The sequence below is a fragment of the Lepidochelys olivacea genome, assembly GCF_965140295.1.
Source record: "Lepidochelys olivacea isolate rLepOli2 genome assembly, chromosome: 12".
Lineage (NCBI taxonomy): Eukaryota > Metazoa > Chordata > Testudines > Cheloniidae > Lepidochelys > Lepidochelys olivacea.
The window spans coordinates 38,401,415-38,419,620 of NC_140422.1; the positions used below are offsets into that span (position 1 = coordinate 38,401,415).

At 52.7% G+C, this 18,206-nt stretch overlaps 1 protein-coding gene across 4 annotated transcripts in view; it reads left to right on the top strand.

The window, feature by feature from the left end:
- Positions 1 to 18,206, top strand: part of ZFPM1 (zinc finger protein, FOG family member 1) — a 114,629-nt gene that overhangs the window by 33,385 nt on the left and 63,038 nt on the right. For 2 of the 4 annotated variants that reach the window (XM_084644848.1, XM_084644850.1), the window contains exons 2-3: positions 12,842 to 12,973; positions 17,838 to 17,933. In XM_084644848.1, coding sequence (XP_084500974.1) covers positions 12,842 to 12,973; positions 17,838 to 17,933 — 228 coding nt within the window. Of the gene's footprint in view, positions 1 to 12,841; positions 12,974 to 17,837; positions 17,934 to 18,206 lie in introns of those variants that run through there. The other 2 variants (XM_084644849.1, XM_084644851.1) reach the window with 2 other exon arrangements.

Genomic DNA, 18,206 nt, shown 5'->3' on the forward strand with positions numbered 1-18,206 from the left:
TGCTTGCAGCGCCTCCAGCCACATGCAGTGTGGCGGCTTTGGAGGTCACCCAGGGGGTGGTGATGTGAACGAACAGAGGCCAGCTTGAACCTTCCCATTGCTGAAAGCACAGAGCTTGCCCCAAAAGATGCCTCCAAATTCCTAACAAAGCATCAGCACCTCCGTCTAGTAATAGCTGAGCCTGGTGGAATGGACACCTGATCTAAGTTGGGAGGGAGCTGTGTGTGGCGGGGTGGGGTGGGTATCTCTGGGGTGGCAGAGCCCCTGATTCAGGAGGGGTTTGGGAGATGATGGTGGGAGCTGGAGATGGTTTTTTGGCATCTTCCCCTCTAATTTTTTTTATTTGCCGCGGTGCTTTGCCTTTCCCAGCTTGGCTTGTGTTTCCTGTGTGTGCTCTCCAGGCTGTGCTGATCAGCCTTGCAATGCTCCCGCTGTTAGGGGTCTCTGTCTGGAGCGATGCATCCTATTTACCTCTGTCCTGCTGGCCGGGGGACGGTGCATCCTGTTGGGAGTACATAGGTGGCAGAGACCTTAGTTTGGGAGAGGGGTGGTGTTAACTTTGATTAGTCCCCAGATGTAGCTGTTGTGAGTGGGGAGGATTTATTAAAACCGGTGTCTGTCCAGAAGCTCTCTAAGGGTTTGTCTACACAGCAAAAGCTGTGCACCGGCTGGCCTACCTGAGCGAGCTTGAATCCAGCTGCTGTGGGTAACAGTGGCAGTGAAGGTGGCCCAGTGCTGGTGGCACGGACCCTGGGTTGTCTTCACGGCTGCTGGTCCCTTGCGCTCGCTGGATTTGGTCTCCCTCAGAGGTGAGTAGGCTAGCCTGGGCACGCGCTTTGCTATGTAGACATAGCCACGGGCACAGAATGCCTGTATCGATGTCACTGGGAGTTTATTGCCTACCTGAGCGGGGTCGGGATTCCAGCCCGATGTGGCCCCATTGAAGTAACCAGTGTCTGAACAGACCCATTCTGTTCTCCAGACCCTGCCTCCTCTGCCGGGGTACCGGGGACCCAGACCCTGGGCGAGGGCCCCTCACCACCTCAAAGCAAATGCATGCTTTTAGGGTGCACAATCAGGGGACCCTCAAACTCCTCTGGCATCGTTAGGAGCCCTCTAAAACCAGGGCTTGTTGGATGACCTGGTCTATGCCCAGCTGCTGGTATGGTGGTTCTGTTCCCTCCCGTGCCTTCTGCAGGGCTGGGAGTGCCCTGGGCTTGCATGGGGAGCCCTAAGCATCCGGTCTGCCTAGGTGTGTGATCTGTGGTGGGAACGACCTCAGCTGCCTTCAGAGGAGCAGGAATTCTCCCTAGCGATGGGGGTTTATCTAGCTCTTCCGTGGGTGCCGATCTCCTCCTCCTATCTTTGTCCCCCTGTGTTCCTTACACAAACAGGGATTGCCAAGGGTGGGAGGACAGGGAAAGACTCCAGCTACGTTATCCGGTCTCCATCCTGTGAATCCCAACCCCTTTTGCTCCTCTTGTTAGGTGGGAGAGGAAGCAGCAAGCTCACCCGACACCAGCTGTGCGCTCCAGTGGATCTAGGGCTGGAGGGTGTGCGGCTGGAGGTAGAGGAGGCTGTTAAGGTCCTGGACAGAGCTGACAGGCAGAACTCAATACACTGCTTAATTTGTATTGGTCTTACGGTAGCACCTGGGGGCCCCCAATGCGATCCCGGGCCTTGTTGTGCTAGGTGCTGTACAGAGAAGGAGAGGGACAGTCTCTAACCCAAAGAGCTTATTGTCTGAATAGACGCGACAGGCAAAAGAGGGAGGTTGAGGGGACAATAACTTGCCCAGCAGGCCCAAACTGTTGGTACGGAAGGAAAGATTCCACCCCATTTCTCTACTGACTTAGAGCCACTTCTGGATCACCCTTAAGTCCATGGCAGGCCTGTCGGGCTGTCTGACTCACGCATGTGCCTGCCCTATGAGTTTGCATTCAGCATCTGCCCGTGTAGCATTTAAGCTGTTCAGAACCTCTGTAAACCAGCGAAACCTCTCTATGGAGATGGCGTCGCCAGCTCGCCTGAGCCTGGAGAGTTGGTGGTTTTTTATCAGTGCCTCAGCCCCTGGAGTCCTTTGACTGCGTGAGAACCTGTCCTTTCATTTAATAAAAAAAAAAAAAATAATAATAAAGTGTGTGTCTAGCCCTGGCTGCTCCACAGAGGAGCTTGGGAATATGGGCCCCAAGGCAGGTAAGGAGACCCCCAAACTGAAAATCTCATGATTGGTTTCATAAAAATCTAACTGGTTTTGCAGGGAGAAGAATAAATTTGTGGATTTTGTTATTTTTAAAGGCTTAGGGGTTGGCAACACTGGGGTCCCTACCCTGTGGCAGTGCAGAACTGTCCTGGAGGATCAAACATATTTTAGCTGAAGATATGAGCCTGTTTGTCTTGTCGTTGTCTCCCCTTCCCCCCACCCCCCCACATTGGGAGGGCGATGGACGGAGAACAGATTGTCATTTGCCCCGTGGAATCGCCTCCTCCCCTGATTTCCAAGCCGGTGGGAAAGTCTGAATCTGTTGCTATTTTCTATCTGTTATCAAGGCCTCTTATCGCTTCGCTCTTGTCTGCATGCCTGCTTTCGGATAGTCCAGGGTCTCTCTCTTGGCAGCCTGGAAACAAACTTTTTTTTTCTAAATTTGCTGGATAAATGAGAAGGATCAAGAAAAGGTTTATTGTTCAGATGCTGAAAGAAGTTTAATTGGAGTGAAATGATCAAATAATTACCTGTGTAATGACAGTTTTGCTGACCCGCACCCTCTTTGCTTCCTGACTGTGAAAACTGCGTCAGTCTCTTGGTGTTAGCACTGATCACAGGAAAGCACTTCATTTTGTCTAGTACCATGTACACAAACTACAGTCTGGTATCTAGGAACTTAGTATGGCAAGCAGGGAGGAGGAGTGGCCAAACTATTGCTACACAACATTATACTTACTAAATGGATTTACCTTCCAGGGCCACGTGAGCTGTGGAGAAGCGCGCCCTTATCTAGCCCCCCACCCCGCTCTGATCTTCTGGTAATGAACGAGTGGCCTTCTTAGGTAGTAGTTAGACTTGTGGGGAGATGGATGTGCTTAATATCCCAACTCTGCAGATGAAATGAAGCAACTTGCCTGCAATCAGCACAGGAAATCTGTCACCGGGCCAGGGATTGAACCTGGGCCTCTTCAATCCAGGACCTTTGCTCTTAGACCACCCTTCCTCCCCATATATTAATTTTTCAGGCTGCTTGCTAGGGCTGGAAAATAAAAACCTGTTTGCAAATAACTTGTTGTTGTTCACGTTTTCTAAGCGGCTCTGCTGTCTGCCGACTCAGGCAGATGTTGCTACGTGTATTGCGCTTGGTTTATGTGTTAAAGATTTTTCTTTGTGATTGGGGACGGTGGCTAGACATATTTATTTTGTTTTTAATGGAAGCATCAGAACCTGGAGTACAGCTGAGGAGTGAATCCCACAGACAGGAGGGATGCCACAGCGCAGCTGGTAGAATCTTTAAGCGGCCATCGTCCTCCCTTATGCTTCTTACCCGGCTCTGCAAAGTGTTCTTTTGAGCATCCTCTTGGCCTGTGGCAAACAAAGCTATGGGGTCAGGCAGCGTGGGGCAATTCTGCAGAAGGGTTAAGAAACTGGGAGGGCAGTTTTGAAGTGAACCGGAACCAGGGAGCAGGAGGGCTGGGCGGGGTAAGTGGGGTGGAAGTGGTCCTGCTTCTTTGTATTCCTGGGGAGGCAGGAGGCAGCATCTTGAACCTGCTGGTGAGCTGATGCCTGGTGCTGCCACTGGATGTGCCATTTTCCCTTTCAAAGCTCAGCTTGGCCGTTTCTGTTCCTGCGCTGGTAGCTGCTAACTGTCCTTATCCACCCCCTGCTGTAATCCTCCGGTAATGAACGAGTGGCCTTCGTAGGTAGTAATTAGGCTCTGTGGGGAGACTGATGGGCTAAATATGAACCTGTCGTCCTCCTCAAAGTGGGCATTTTAAGGACTCGTCAGGAGATTATCTTGGCTGTCCTGATCCTGAAAGGGATGATTGACAGCCCAGACAGCTTGGTTTGTCACTCACGCTTTCTCTCGCGGTGTGTCTCCAAATAAAATGAAGTAAACCCAAAATACGGCCGCTCCAGCCCACTGCCGTTGTTGCTGGAGAAGGGAGAGGGCCAGAGCCTGGCTCCGGCCTGGAGTCACGGCATTTCCAGCCGCTAGCAGGAGCCTTGCTGAGCCAATGGGGTTGGGTGCATCTAAGAAAGGGGGAGTAGAGGTGGAACTCTCCCTGCAGCAGCTCACATGGAGACCAGTGAGCAGCTTGTTGCAGGAGGGTTGACGCACAGGCCAAGATTTTCAGAAGCCGCCGGTGACTTTGGGCACCTCCATTATTGGGGTGCCCAACTTGACACCTAAAAGGGGTCTGATATTTTTTTCAGAAGGTGGGTGCTACATACTGTCTAGAAAACTGGCTCCTTTGGTGTGTGTCAGATTGGGACAGCCCTCCGCCCAATAAGTGACGCCCCAAATCGCCAGTCACTTCTGGAGTTGCTGGGTGTGTAAATGTATCCATGAATCCCTGGTCTGGTTAACACGGTGCTTCTGCCCAATCCCCTGACATGTAAGAGTCTTGTGTCTGAACTCAAATTCTAATCCACGCCGCTTCTCATCTCCAGCAGGCTTGGCAGTTAGCCCCTCACACATCCCCTGGGAAGCAGGGGTTATTGTCCCAGTCTCACAGCCTGGGAACCTGAGGCTCAAAGAGAAGAGACTTGACTGAGGCCACAGTGTACCAGCAGAGGTTGGAGTTGGTGGGTGCTGATCCACGTGTGGCAGATACACGCTTTCTATGATCGCGTCTGGGAAAGAGAGAGCTGTCGCTTAGCAACTTTCCCATGTCCCATTTGTAGGACAAGAGTGAGAGCCTGCATCCGACCCAGAGTTTGTGAAGGCCCCACGCCTCCTAATCCGATGGGAGAGTGGAGCCCCTGGAATTCAGTGAGGAAACGAGCTGGAGCTTCAAACCTTAGGCCACCGATTGTGCAGCACTCTTGGGAACATCGGCTCAGAAGCCCTTATGTGTAGAAGGGTGAAGAGTGGGGTAGCCCATCTTAATGATCAACTCCTGAAGGCCAGGGGGATGGTGCCTGGGAAGAGGTGGGGGAGACCTCACTCTGCTAAGTTCTTCCCAAAGGTTGGGGGGTTGCTTTGGATGGGTGGGGAAATAAGCATTTGTTGGAGGGTTGCTGGTGGTGGAGAAACGTTGCCCTCAAAAATAAAACTCTCAAATTCTCCTGCCAATGCCTCTCTTGACATGCGAGTAGCTTTCGCTGCAAGGTGGGAATTGGTGGCAACTTAGTACATGAAAGAGGGCTGTTCAAGCCCCTCGATCCTGCAGAGCTGTTTACCTGGGAAAGTTTCTTGCCAATTATACCAGTAAATTGATCTAATTATACTGGTATAGCCCCTTCCAAATAGACATAAACTAACCCCTCCCTGCCCCGCCCCACCCCCGCAAAACTATGTCTTTTATACCAGACAAAGTGTCCACATGAAGACCTGAACTAATAATTATACCAGTATGAATTCACACATTGGCTTATACCGGTGTAACTTCCCCAGTGTAGACAAGCCCTGAGCTTTTGTTAAACGTATTGGTTTCTAGTCCTTGTGGTTTGATGTAAGTCTTCCAGACCTGAACTGAGTGCACCACTGCACGGCAAGGCTGCCGCGGCTGATCAGAGATCTAAGCTGCCAAAGAACAAAACCTGACTAGGCAGTTTTCATTGCTGCTTCCTAGGGAGCCCAGCCATGTGAAACTGACAGCCCAGGTCATTTTCTCGCTTGCAGCCTTGGAAAGAGCTGAGAACAAGGGTGATCCAGAGCTGCCCTCTGGGGAACGGGGACCCAAAAGAGAGCGAAGCAGGCGAGACCTCTGCACCCCAGCAGCAGCTGAGAAACTGATAGAGGGACAGAGGTGGCATCCCTAAGCAGGATTGAGGTACCTGATGGGTATCCCAGCACCCTTTTGCCCTCCTGCTTCTCCAATAACTACGTGGAGGCAGGTGGCTTCTCACTTGGCCATTGCCCCTGGATTGAGGAGCTTCTTGTCCTAGTTTAATATTGTGGCTATAAGGTTTCTGGTCATTTCAGACCCTATGGGAGGAGGGGGCAGCAGGCAAAGGAACAATATTGGGATAAGTTAAAGCAATGGAAGCGGTGTGTGTGGGGAGGGGGGCGAGGGGGATAAGTGTAAATAGGTTTTGGGAAAAGGGCAAAGACAAAAATGATCAGGAAGAAGGGGGTGGGTGGGTGTGTCTCTCTCTCACTCACACACACAGTCATGGAGGGGAAAAAAAACACACCATGATTTGTGACAGGAAAGAAAGGTATGAAAAAGTGGGGCAAGCCAGGAATGGAAAGACGGTAAAATGACAAGAGAGGAGATGTACTAAGCTACACTGCCTACAATTTATCGAGTACAAGGCTGATGGTAGATGGCTACAGTGAACAACACACAATTGTTACATTCCTTTAAATTACAGGATGGGGGGTATAGCTTCAGGATGGGGGGAACACAGGTAATTGGGCTAATAGGTTTTTCCCAAGTCTTGTCTATGACCAGTCCTAGTATGCTGCCCCTTGCACCCTGAGATACGATGGGCTTGTTCTGTAGGATATTTGGTTTTCTGGAACTTTTAACTACCCCTTCCCATCCTGCCAAGCAAAAATTTTCTACCCTTTCTTCCCACCACCAGCCAAACCGTATATTAATGGCCCTGATCTCATCCGGGGCCGGCCTTCACATAGTTAACTTTGTCACATCATCTCAGATTAATGCAAGTTTTTACAATCGCTGTAATTTAAAAAAGAAATACTTCCTTGTTATCAAAAAAAAAAAAAAAAGAGAGAGAGAGAGGAGGAGGGAGGGGGATGGAGAATAGTTAATCGTCTAAGCGGAGTATCTTGGAATGGAGTATTTTTTGGCTCATCACCTCTCTGTAAAGCCAGCCTCAGTAATTCAGTTTTAAAGCATGAAAAAAGGGAGTTGATGAAATTCCACTATCAGCACTGAACCAATATGCAAAATATCTCGCCGAAAATCAAATAGCTATTATGTTTTCATTTCCATTTCAGCGTATTTGCTTAATGAAGAATAGACAGATCAGGCAAGCTGAGGGAGTCTGCGTGAGGTGATAACCGTGCAAGGCTTCCAGCAATCCCAGAGAAATGACGCTCCACTTGCTGCTTTCGTCTTTTAAAATATCCAGTAGCTCATTTAACCCACGCAGCTGGGAACATTGTTGCTCCTGGCACATTGCAGGCAGAGCGAGGGGTGCAAAGTTGCCAGAGGATGTGGGAGGTGTTGGAGAGCGTATCTGCGAGCCAGATGGGGCACGATAGCTTGACCTTGTGTGCCAAGAATGGGGGGCTATGGTTGTGGCACCTTAAAGCATCATTGATGGAGATACAAAAATATTTTAGCTTCTGCCCCAGCGCCGCCTGGGCACAGCAGAGATTGGGAGTCACAGTTTTCCTTGAACACCTGCACGTGCATTTTTTGGGTGCACAGGCCCCTGGATTGAACCCCGGGATCCTGAGCGCTAGCTACTGAGTGGATGACTTTACTGTCCCTGAAATGCGGCCGTGTCTTGGCCCGGCACAGGGAAGCACTGCCGAGACACCCGTTGCGTTCCGTGACGCTAGACACAGCAGGGACTTCTGTTGTTAAAGTGCCGGGCTTCCCAAAACCTCTGCTGTGATCCTGAGTCCCGTTGTGCCAGATCTGAACTATTTAATGCTTGGCACCAATCCAAAAAAGCTTGGTGCATTGGTGTTTGAGAAGCACCTTTTCCACTGGAAGAGGATCTCATGAAGGAGAGAGATGGACCTAAAGTTCAACAAGACCAACACATGCGGGGGGCCCTCCACCCTACCCCCCTTCCTTTGTAAGAGTGAATTTGGTGCTAATAGGTCGCAGATTGACTTCCCTGGAGACCGGCATCCATTTGTTCTCAGAACAAACACAGTACATGCAACAACACTACAACCTACCTCCACACTGCCCCACTGATGAGCCCTAGAGATGGCCACTCTGGAGTTAGATGGAGATGTTCCATGGCTCATTCGGTCTTTGGGGTCTCTCTTTAACCGGGGCCTAGCTGTGGGGGTGAGGATGCACCTTACAATGTTGGTGTCCATCTCCTGGTGATGTGGCTGGATGCCTAATCCTGATCTGGGGCCTGGCGGTGGAAGGGGCCTGGTCCCTTTTTCAATCTACCGAGCTATCTTGTTTTTGCCTCTCATCAGGATTAATGAGCCTGATTCAGAATAAGGAGTGGAAGGCCCCAGTATATTCCATCTGGCAAGAGGGGTTCAAGGAAGCCCCTGTCTGAATAGATTCCTGTTCTGTCAGGCTAGATTAATATGATTTTGTATTATGGTAACACCCAGAGGCCCAGGTCAAGATCGGGGCCGTGTTGCAAAAGGAGCTGTCAAAACCCCAAGTGACAGTCCATCTAGGAGGGCAAGGATTCTCCGAACAGGATTCCTGCCTTTTGCTGGAGCCCAGAATTTCAGCCGTGTGACATCTGAGGGCGAGGTTGGGTGGTCAGTGCTGAGTACAAGCAGCCCTGGCCTACCTTGGGCATGACAGTAACAGCTGAATAGATAGAGGCCAAGTGAGCGAGTGTCTACGTCTACGCTATGAGCTAGGGGTGTGATGTCCCTGCTCGTGCTAGCTCAATGGGTAGAAACAGCTGCATAGCCTCAGTAGCACAGAGCGGCTGACCCATGCAGAGTATGCACCCACTGGAAACCAGCTCAGCCGTGTTTCTGCCCCCCCTACCTGTGTTACTGCAGGTACTCGTGGTAGCTCGAAGAGAGCTAGCAGGAGTATGTGTTTGTGAGCAGGGGAACCACAATCCTAGCTTGTAGTGTGTACGTCGCTTGTGTCCCGTCCCCCCCTGCATCTGCTCTCCTCTGGTAAGGACTGGCCTTTCCTGCCCACAGAGCGGGGATGGAGGAGAGGGGAAGAAGGAGAGAATCGGGTTAACTTTATCAGACGCCCAAGAGCCGTGAAGGCGTGAAAGAAAAAATTAGCCTAACAATGTTTCATTTACCGCGAGAGAAACGATTTGTTAGCCGGCAATTGTTTCTGAATATTATCAGAGTCTTTTTAATTGTGCTGGAACTGAAATTAGCAGAATTAGAATAAATTGCCTTCCCTTCTCCAGCAGCCTCTTTATTCACGCTTATTGTTGTCTGCTTTGTATAGATTATGGGCCCTTTGTTCTCCCGGTGTAAATATACATGCCTGGAGTCACAGAGAGTGGCTGAGGTCTGGAGAAATGCGCTGTGCGGTTTTATCCCCCTTCCCCTTTTTGGCGGGAGCTGCTTGCCATATTTGGAGGCTGGAGATTCCAGGCCCGGTTGGGCTTGGAGGATGTGATGGTCTGTTCCCAGGGAATCGGTTTGATCGTGTTTTTCTGTTTGATCTTTCTCTGTGCTGGAGAGCTCATTATCACAGCAGCATTCCCTTCGGCGGCTCCATCATTAGAAGCAGGGTTCTCTTTTTTTAAGTGACTACGGTTTTATTTCTGAACCTGGCTGATCAAATCTGCAGTCTGCAAGTAGTGTAACGGGCGGGTGACCTGCCAGGCAGCGCCTCCTTGGTATGGTGGGACTCATCCTGCTACTCCTGAGTACAATGGAAGTCCCCCTCTCAGCTGCATGGTGTGGGGAGGGGTTTCAATAGGACAGTGGTTTTCAACCTTTTTTCATTTGTGAACCCCCTTAAAAATTTTCAAATGGAGGTGCAGGACAGAACGGCCACACTGGGTCAGACCAAAGGTCCATCCCGCTCAGGATCCTGTCTTCTGACAGTGGCCAGTGCCAGGTGCCCCAGCGGGCATGGGAAAGGGAAAGGGAAAGGGGTGCCGACCCTTTTGGAAATCTTAGACCTTGCCTGTGGACCCCAGGCTGAAAGCCACTGCACTAGCATGTCCAAACCTCCCCGTGTGGTCTCCAGGCTCCCATGCCAGCTGTGCCCTGAGCATTCTGGGTAACAGCACGCACACGAGTTGGCCAAGAGTCCTGGTCTGGAATTTCTGTCTCCAGTGCTAGCAGCACTGGATTTGCCCTGAGTTAGCCGTGCCTGTCGCAACCGCTCGACGTGGGCCTGTCTGCTGTGAACCGGGTGCTTTTCGAGAGGAGGCCGACTAATCCCTGAGGGGTTGGTCCTGCTGGAGCTAGTCTACGTGGCACAGCCTGAGGTTGGCTGAGGTTAGAAACACGACGCCACCCACGCTCCGGTCTGGAGGCTGCAAGGGCAAAGCCTTCTCCAGCTCTGGGGTGAGCTTGGCGTACACGTGACCCACTGAGGTGTGTGCGTTCTGCGTCCCCTCTTGGTGCCCGATCAGCAGAGGATGGGAGTTTACCACCCTAGCTAGAAAGGCCTCTGGCTCCTAGCTCTGGAGGCCCCTGCTTCAAGCCCCAATCTGTGGCATCATTGCATAGACGCATGGCCCAGCCGTGTTAGACTCTCTGCTCCAAGGAATTCAGCCTGTCTTCGTTTATGATTGCACAGAAAATGAGGGCAGAGGATATCCGTCACACTTTGAGGAGCCCAGTCCCTTAAGGAGCCAGCATTGTTCTCCCTTGATTTGCCATGCCATGGCTTAGCTGTCAGTCAAATGGAATGATGAAAATCCAGAGGAATGTTTCAAACCTGAATTCACTGATGTCTGTAAAGGGCTTTAAGGTCCTCCGGAAGATGCCATGGAAAAACATAATGTTTAGTAGTGGCTTCCAGAAGCTAGGAATGGGCGACAGGGGATGGATCTCTTGATGATTCCCTGTTCTGTTCATTCCCTCTGGGGCACTGGGCACTGGCCACTGTCAGAAGACAGGACACTGGGCTGGATGGACCTTTGGTCTGACCCAGTCTAGCCGTTCTTATGTATTTGCGAACATTTCAGTAGTGCCCCATGCAGCCTGCGGCCTTGTTGGTGAGATGAAGGCAGCCTCACCCCAGAGTAACATGAGTGGGGAAAGCTTCCTTCAACCCCTGCACCATCCACTTCCCAAGGGGCGTGTCAAAATGATCCTTTCTCTCCTCTGCCCCCCGTCCCCCTCCCAATGGGCCCCAGATGCCAGCGCGGGAATCAGTCTGGCTGCTCCTATCCCTACGGACATTGTGAAACAAAGGCTTTGTGAGTACCAGGAGAGGCCCGTTCCGTTGTCACGGTCCGCCTGGTGCCCAGCTGTGGGAGATCGTGCCGTCTCATGGGTGGCTCGTTGGGATGTCTGCGAAACACGTGGAGAGGGTTTCAGCCCAGTTCCCTGCACTCCTTTAACATGGCAAGAGACATCCTCACCCCTGGGCCCCGTGTCAGCAGTGTGAGACCAAAGCACTTGCCAGATGTGTAGGAGGCAAACCCCACACAGGTGAAGCCACGGTGCCCCTTGGACTTCTAACTCTGGATGGGCAGGGCTGGGGGGTGGGGAAGGGACCCCTCTCCTTTCTGTCCCACCAGGTAGGAAGTAGAATACCCCCCTGCCCGAGATAACTGAGCTCCCCGCCTCCAGGAGCGGATCGGTTCAAACAAGCCGTGTGATTGTGAGTAGAACCTAGAAGGAACTAAAAGCAGCTCCTATCTAGCCGTGGCCTCGGCCCCTCTTCCTTTCCTGCCTTACTGGTGGACGCATGTTTGGAGAGCACCATTTACAAGGCGGAGAGACATTTATAGCGTTAATATATTTCCTTCAATACCGTGTGACTGCAGCAGCCAGCAGAGCTTATAAAAGTGACAGTAAAACTAGCCTGGCTTTGTGTTGGCTGGCGCAAGGTGAGCCTGCTAGCCAGGATGGGGCAGAGAGCTCTGGAGGGGCTGGGGCTGAGCTGTATCCGGGTCCCTCAGTGAAGGAAACGGCCTTCACCCCGGCAGCTAAATGTGTTGAGTGCTGCGATGGAGTGCCCTGGAGACCTGACCCTGGGCATCGTTCGTTTCATATTGGTCCCTTTCTGGGCGGCTGCTTGCGGACTCTGCCTGCGGGTCAACGCTGCCAGTGGTCTGATCAGTGCTGGGGGTGGTGAGCATGGAAAACGCTGGAGTCTGCCCTGGGAAGCGCTTCTCAGCTGTTGAATTCCTTTTGCACATAGAGCTGAGTGAATCCTAACTGGTATAAACCCTGCTCCTCCTCCCCCAGAAAAAATCCACCCTGGCACTCAGTGTCTCTCCCCCAGCCATAGTAATGGACCAGTTCATGGGGAGGAAACATGGCTAGTCTATCAGGACGCCCTCAGTGTACTCTGCGATTGGCATGTGTGTGGCTTTGAAATCCGTGTTCTTGCAGTAGGGTTTATGGAAGAACCCATTCCATCTGCCCAGAACAGTGAGTGTGTTGGGGCTGGGAGTATCTAACATCTGGAGCGCAGCGTGTCACTGGAGCATCTTCCTTATTATGCTCCTAGCAGGAAGGAGAGGACAGAGGAACATATCTCTAAAAAATTAGCATGTGTCTGTCTGCTTCTTTCCCTGGAAGTGGAAGAGGTGGGAAACCTTGGGGGGAACACTTTTTGGGGGGTGGCTCTCCAAGCCCTGATGAGAACAAGGCACTTTATCAGCCTTGTGTCATGAAATGCCCCCTGTGGAGAGGGCTTCTTGACTATGGATGCTTCAGAGTTTGCAACAGGTAGCTTCCCATCTTCCCTCCCCAGCAAAGGAAGGATGAGAATCTGCCTGATTGGAACTGATAACCGGGCCTTTCACTGTGCCGGGCGCCTGCCTGGACATGTGGCCCAACGGCTCTGCCTTCTCATCACTTACCTGTCGGACTCCTCTTGTGTTTTGAAGGTTCCTTTGGAGAGATGGAGGAAGGTGATGACGCCACGGCGGAGGAGAACAGCCAAGCTGAGACAGAGGGTGCTGCATCAGCCCAAAACGGATCTGCAGAGTGTGATGCCTCAAGCCCTCCTGGCAGTGAAGGTAAGTCCCGCTCTGGTGGCTCGTGGCTGTGGAGTTACTGCTCTGCTTGCATGGGCTCTCGTGTAAAGCCGCATATGGTGAGAGAAGCTTCCCGCCCAAGGGCGTCAGTAGCCTTCCACTTAATGGGGGAGCAGGGAGCGGTAAGGTAAGCAGCAGAAGTGCAAGCCCACCAGGTCGCCCCCTGGCCAGTGTGCTTCAACTCTGTTCCGGAGACAATACCCGGATTGCTTATTCTCCAAGGCCTGTCCACTGCTTGGCCTCTAAGACCCCCTTCGAGGAAGCTAGTGAGTGTTGATTGTGATTATCCAGTAGGCATCTGAGCGGTGGCTTTCCAGGGCAGGGTGTTAGGCAAACGAGGTGGAGTCACTCACAGGCAGCTCTGTCTTCGAGGAGCTGGAGTTCCTCTTGGCTCTCTAGTGGTTGGATCGCTGCCTTTGTTGGAGGGCTGGCTCCCCCGGCCTTTACCAGGCCACAGAAATGGTGTGGGAAAAGAAGAGCATTGTGGTCTCGACATGTGCTGCTCCTGGACACCCTGTGGCTGAGGAGCGACCAGTCTGGCCTCTCGCTGGGGCTGTATCTGGTGTTACAAGACTGGCAGAATGATGCCATCAAAACTGTCATCTGCAGATCTGCGAGCGCCATGCTCAGCCCATCCCTGACCCGCTCCCCTCTGGCTCTGCATAAGGAGATTCCTCCCTGATGTCGGGGGAGCTGCTGGCTGGGCCAGGGGACATCTCTCGTGGCTCATTGACCACTTTCTCCCTCCAGGCCTCTGCCCCGCAGGGTTCACAACTCCACGCAAATGTGGCGGGTGTTCGGCTCTCTGTTTGGCGATCAGCCTGGGAGGAGCAACTTCCATGGGGCCTGAGATCTGGCAAAAGGTACCCAGGCCTCCACCTCGAAATGCTTCCTAACCTGACCCTCCCATCGGAAGGTGCCCTGGCACAGTAATTCTGACTTTGGTCCAGCCGGTGCCCCTTTGCCTCAACTTTCACTAGTGCAGCCAGTGGAAGGAGGAGATGGGCTCTTCCTGTGTTCACTGGAGGGCCGTTTCTTGACCCGTCTCTCTCTGGCAGCCCCTTTGCTTGACAGTCTGGTGGAGGCAACCTGAGCTTGTATGGGGGGAGGGTACTGGGAGCCAGAAGCAGGAGCGTGGAAACTTGAGGTGTGATACGGACACCGAGCTGACTGCTAATTGGCCTCATGGCTGCATGTCCGTTTCAGCTCCTCTAACCCTCCCTGTGTAGTGATCTGAGGACAGCCCTCCCCTCGAGCGCACGAGCCCAGAGTAGGCATACATCTCCAAGGGAGTGCGGGGGATGCAGGAGTGGGTGATCCGGCTAGGTGGGTGATCCGGTAGGTACAGGGCTGCATTGCACCTCTTTAAATGGGCCAGTGCAGTCTGGTGACATTGGCTAGCAGGTACAAAGTGACCCATAAAGTGGAGCCATCCTGCAGCCGCTAAGGATCGTGGAACAGGGTCGTGGATAGCTGTCTCTCTCCCCAGTGGAAACGTGCACATGATGTTGCATGGGTGTCATGGTGATGTCACTGGAGGAAGTTGCCCCGGTTAGGCATGGATCCAGTGGCGTGATGCTTGCTACCTGGTCATTTGCTTCCTGTCCAAACAATCATGCAGCATCCCTGGCTGGCACGCAGCAATAATCCGCAGCCACACTGCACCCCATCCTGGGAGGTGACTGCATTTCATGCCGGCGCAAAGCGATCCTAGCTATATTGGGGAGGGGGTGCGAAGTGTAATCAGTTAATGTTTGCAGTGCCCTTTGAGATCAGTGGTGCCAAAACAAAGCCAGGTGATCTTAATAAACCCAGTCGTGCCCAAGTGTGAGGGGTACCAGAGTCTTAGATCTGATGCACATTTTGGAGAGGGTTAGTTTCTTTCCCCTGCCTGGAGCTGAAACACCCTCTTATCCCATGCGCGGTGCGGATCATAGACACACCCCTTCCTGGGCCGGACCCCACCAGGTGGCTCTTGCAGTCAGATTCCACAATCGCCATGTGCTGGTGTTATTTCCTTGCAGGCACCCACCCTCCGTCAAAGTCCGAGACCTGCCATGATAGCAAAGTTTTCCAGAGATCGATGCCACCAGAAGATTCTGGCCTCTGACTTGGCAGTCAATAAACCCGAGCACTTGCCCCATAGATAAAGGGAAGGAAAGCTCCCCGGGGAGGAGGCCTTGAGCAAAGGGAGCAGAATGTTAAATCTCCTGATAATCTTCCCAGATAAGGGACAGCTAGCATGGTAGGAGAGCATGAGCTCCTCCAAGCCAGAGTCTTGTCCGTGACCCTCTGTATCTCTTCCCCTCGACCCCGTCCCCGCTGAATGTGGCCCTGAGTCATCCACCAAGCGCGATGGTGGTTGAGGTGGTCTTGGGGGGTGGGGTTGTTGAAGGAGGCTCCTTTTGAGGCGAAGTGGTTTGTTGCTGGCAGACTTTGCTCCCCGCTGGGCTGGGCTGACAGAGGAAGCGAGTGGCTCTTTATCTGATTGGGGAGCTCGGTGTAGTTCCGAGGTTGGGGGGTTAGGGAGGTGGAAATGCAGCCGGAGAGCTGCACCTGGCACTAGGCTGCTTTGATAAAAAGGTGATAATGCAGATACCGCCGAGCGGCACTAACGGCCGCGAGAGCTTTCAGCGAGATGGATAAAAATCAATATGCCAGGCACTTTGATTTATAGCCAAAAATAATAGGGCTTTTATGCCCAGGGATTGATTTATTTGATGTTAATCATCCCGCTTATCACCTGTATTAATATTGCCAATGCTGGTGACGTCACCCAGGGGCGTTCTTTATGGCGCCGATCGATCTGGGCTTTGCAGTGGTTATCCGCCCTGGACGTGAAGACAAACATGCACTTTGGGCGCTAATCTGTCGCACTGTCATATGCAGATAGGCTTATCGGCACCATCTTTAACAGCAGTTAATGGAGAAAATAATTGTTATCAAGTTGCTATGTAGATACCACAAAGAGAGCCATGCCGGGAGCTGTATTTCAACAGGCTCCCTGACATGGGGCCCTTGGTGGGAGGAAAGGCAAGGAGGTTCCTTTCCACAGGTTCCCTCAGGCTTTTGAATGTTAATGAGAACTTCCAAGTCCATAGAGAAGGAGAGAGGGGTCTCTGCCTGGTTCTGAACTGGCAACTCCTGCTCTGGGAACTCGGGGGGGAAGGTGCTGAAATCTGCACAGCCATCCATCCAGATGCTCACCCACTCTTGGTTTGCTCTCGGGCGTATAGTGTCAGTCTCTGCTCTCTTTGCATGTGTCACGTGCTTGAATGCTTCTCTGGCGTGATCAGGGTGGACATGAAATTTACAAACACCGGCACGTCAGACAATCCCTCTCCTTTAGCTGAAGGTCTTGCTCCCACCTGGTTAGTGTTGTGCGATATCCCTCTGCCCGGGGCAGCTGGCAGGAGACCGAGGGTCAGGTGTTGGCCCCATGCCGTTACACAGTTGCGTTAGTGGGCAGTAGCTCGCTGGTTGCATGTGTGCAACTGATCACCATTCCTGGAGCATGTTTTGCTAATGCAATTCTAAAAATCTGCCCGAGTTGCTCTTAAATCCACAAATGCCAATTCTTCCCGCCCTGCTACGCCCCACTGCCCCCCACACCCATCCCGTCTCGCTTTCTCCCGTGTTGGCAATGCTTTTCTCTGGATCGACAGGGAAGTTCCCTTCCGTGCGTGGATAATACGAGTCCATACCAGGTCCTTTCCCATTCGATCGGCCAGCGCACATCAGTCCTGACCCCGCCCCCTGCTGGTGCACAACCCCCACTTGTTACTCTAATCCTATCTCCCAGGCTGCTGCTCACCACCCCGCTTTGCCAGTACTCCTCTGACCTGGGTCCAGCCCTCCGTTGTGTTCTAGTCACAAGGCCCCATTTCACTTGCCCCATACACGAGCATGCTGCTACGTCAGTGGATGCTGCCCTTGCAGGACTTTCCCGGAACCCCTAAGTGTTGACCTGGGGCACGTCCGCTGTTCAAGTGGTTGGCTGTGCCCGCAGCCGGAACTACCAGCCACGTCGATTTGCACAGCAGTGGGGTTGCATATGGACTAATACCCGCTTAAGAAGGGTTTCAAGATGGCTGCTATTCCCTTGTTCACGGTTAGGAACCCAGGAGTCCTGGATGGAAAGGCTCCCTCCTGCTCGCTTGCACTGGGAACACCTGCAGAGTAGACAGGAAGGACTGGGCATTTTATTAGTATTGGCGGTATCTTAATGCCTAGGAGATCTCCATGGATCAGACGCTAGGTGCTTTACAAATGCAGAAGAAAGACAGTTCATGCCCAAGCAGCTTCCAATCCAAGTACAAGGCAAGAGGCGACCGATGGGGACGGACCAATGGGGGAGCACAAGGAAGCCAGAATGACAGGCTGTGATCTCAGCGCCCCAGCTGCCTAACCATTGTTGAGGTTTCTTGTAGGCTTCACTGCAGAGAGCAGAGGCTTGAGGAGAGATTTGAAGGGAGAGGATGAGATGGCTTTGCAGGTGTTTACAGGACGCCCTCCCCAGGCGCAGAGGGCAGCCTGGGAGAAAGGACGGAGGGGTTTGTTTGAAAAGGTAGCAACTGGGCGATGGAGGCTGGCATCATGGGCTGATCGGGATTGAGCTTGGAGGTTTGGGAAGTGAACGAGAGATGAGAAAGGTGGGGAAAGGCCGTGGAGTTCTACTCGGTGAAGAACATCCTCGGGCATCACTTGCTATTGTGTCCCGTTTGTGATGGCCCTTTTCCGCTGGGCTTTTGGGCTGGGTGAGGAGTCCCCAGCATGGTGGGAAGTTGTAGCTGACGTTCCTCTTGAGCTTGTGCGACACGGTAACCGGCCGTTTCTTCCGTTCCAGAAGCAGAGTCCAGAGAAGCCTCGGAAAGTCCCAAGGAGTCAAAAAAGCAGGAGCCTGGAGAAAATCTGCAGGAGCTGAATCCATGGAACGGGCCAGGTAAATCCCCCCCCCGATCCCCAAAACATGTCCTCTGCCCCATCCTGAACCCTGCTGGGACACCCTGCACCCTCGAGGAGGGAGGGCTCAGCAGCGCGTAGTGCCACGTTTCGGCCCCTGTGCTCTCCCTGTGAGGAGCATGTCCTCCGCCGTCTTCCAGCTGAACAGTGCTGTGGCTCGACCTCGGATGGAGGCAGCGGCCAGCCTGGCTGCCGGGTTTCATGGCTTTGACTTTTCTCTCATGCTGCTCATTGTCTCTGGGCTCTTCCTTGG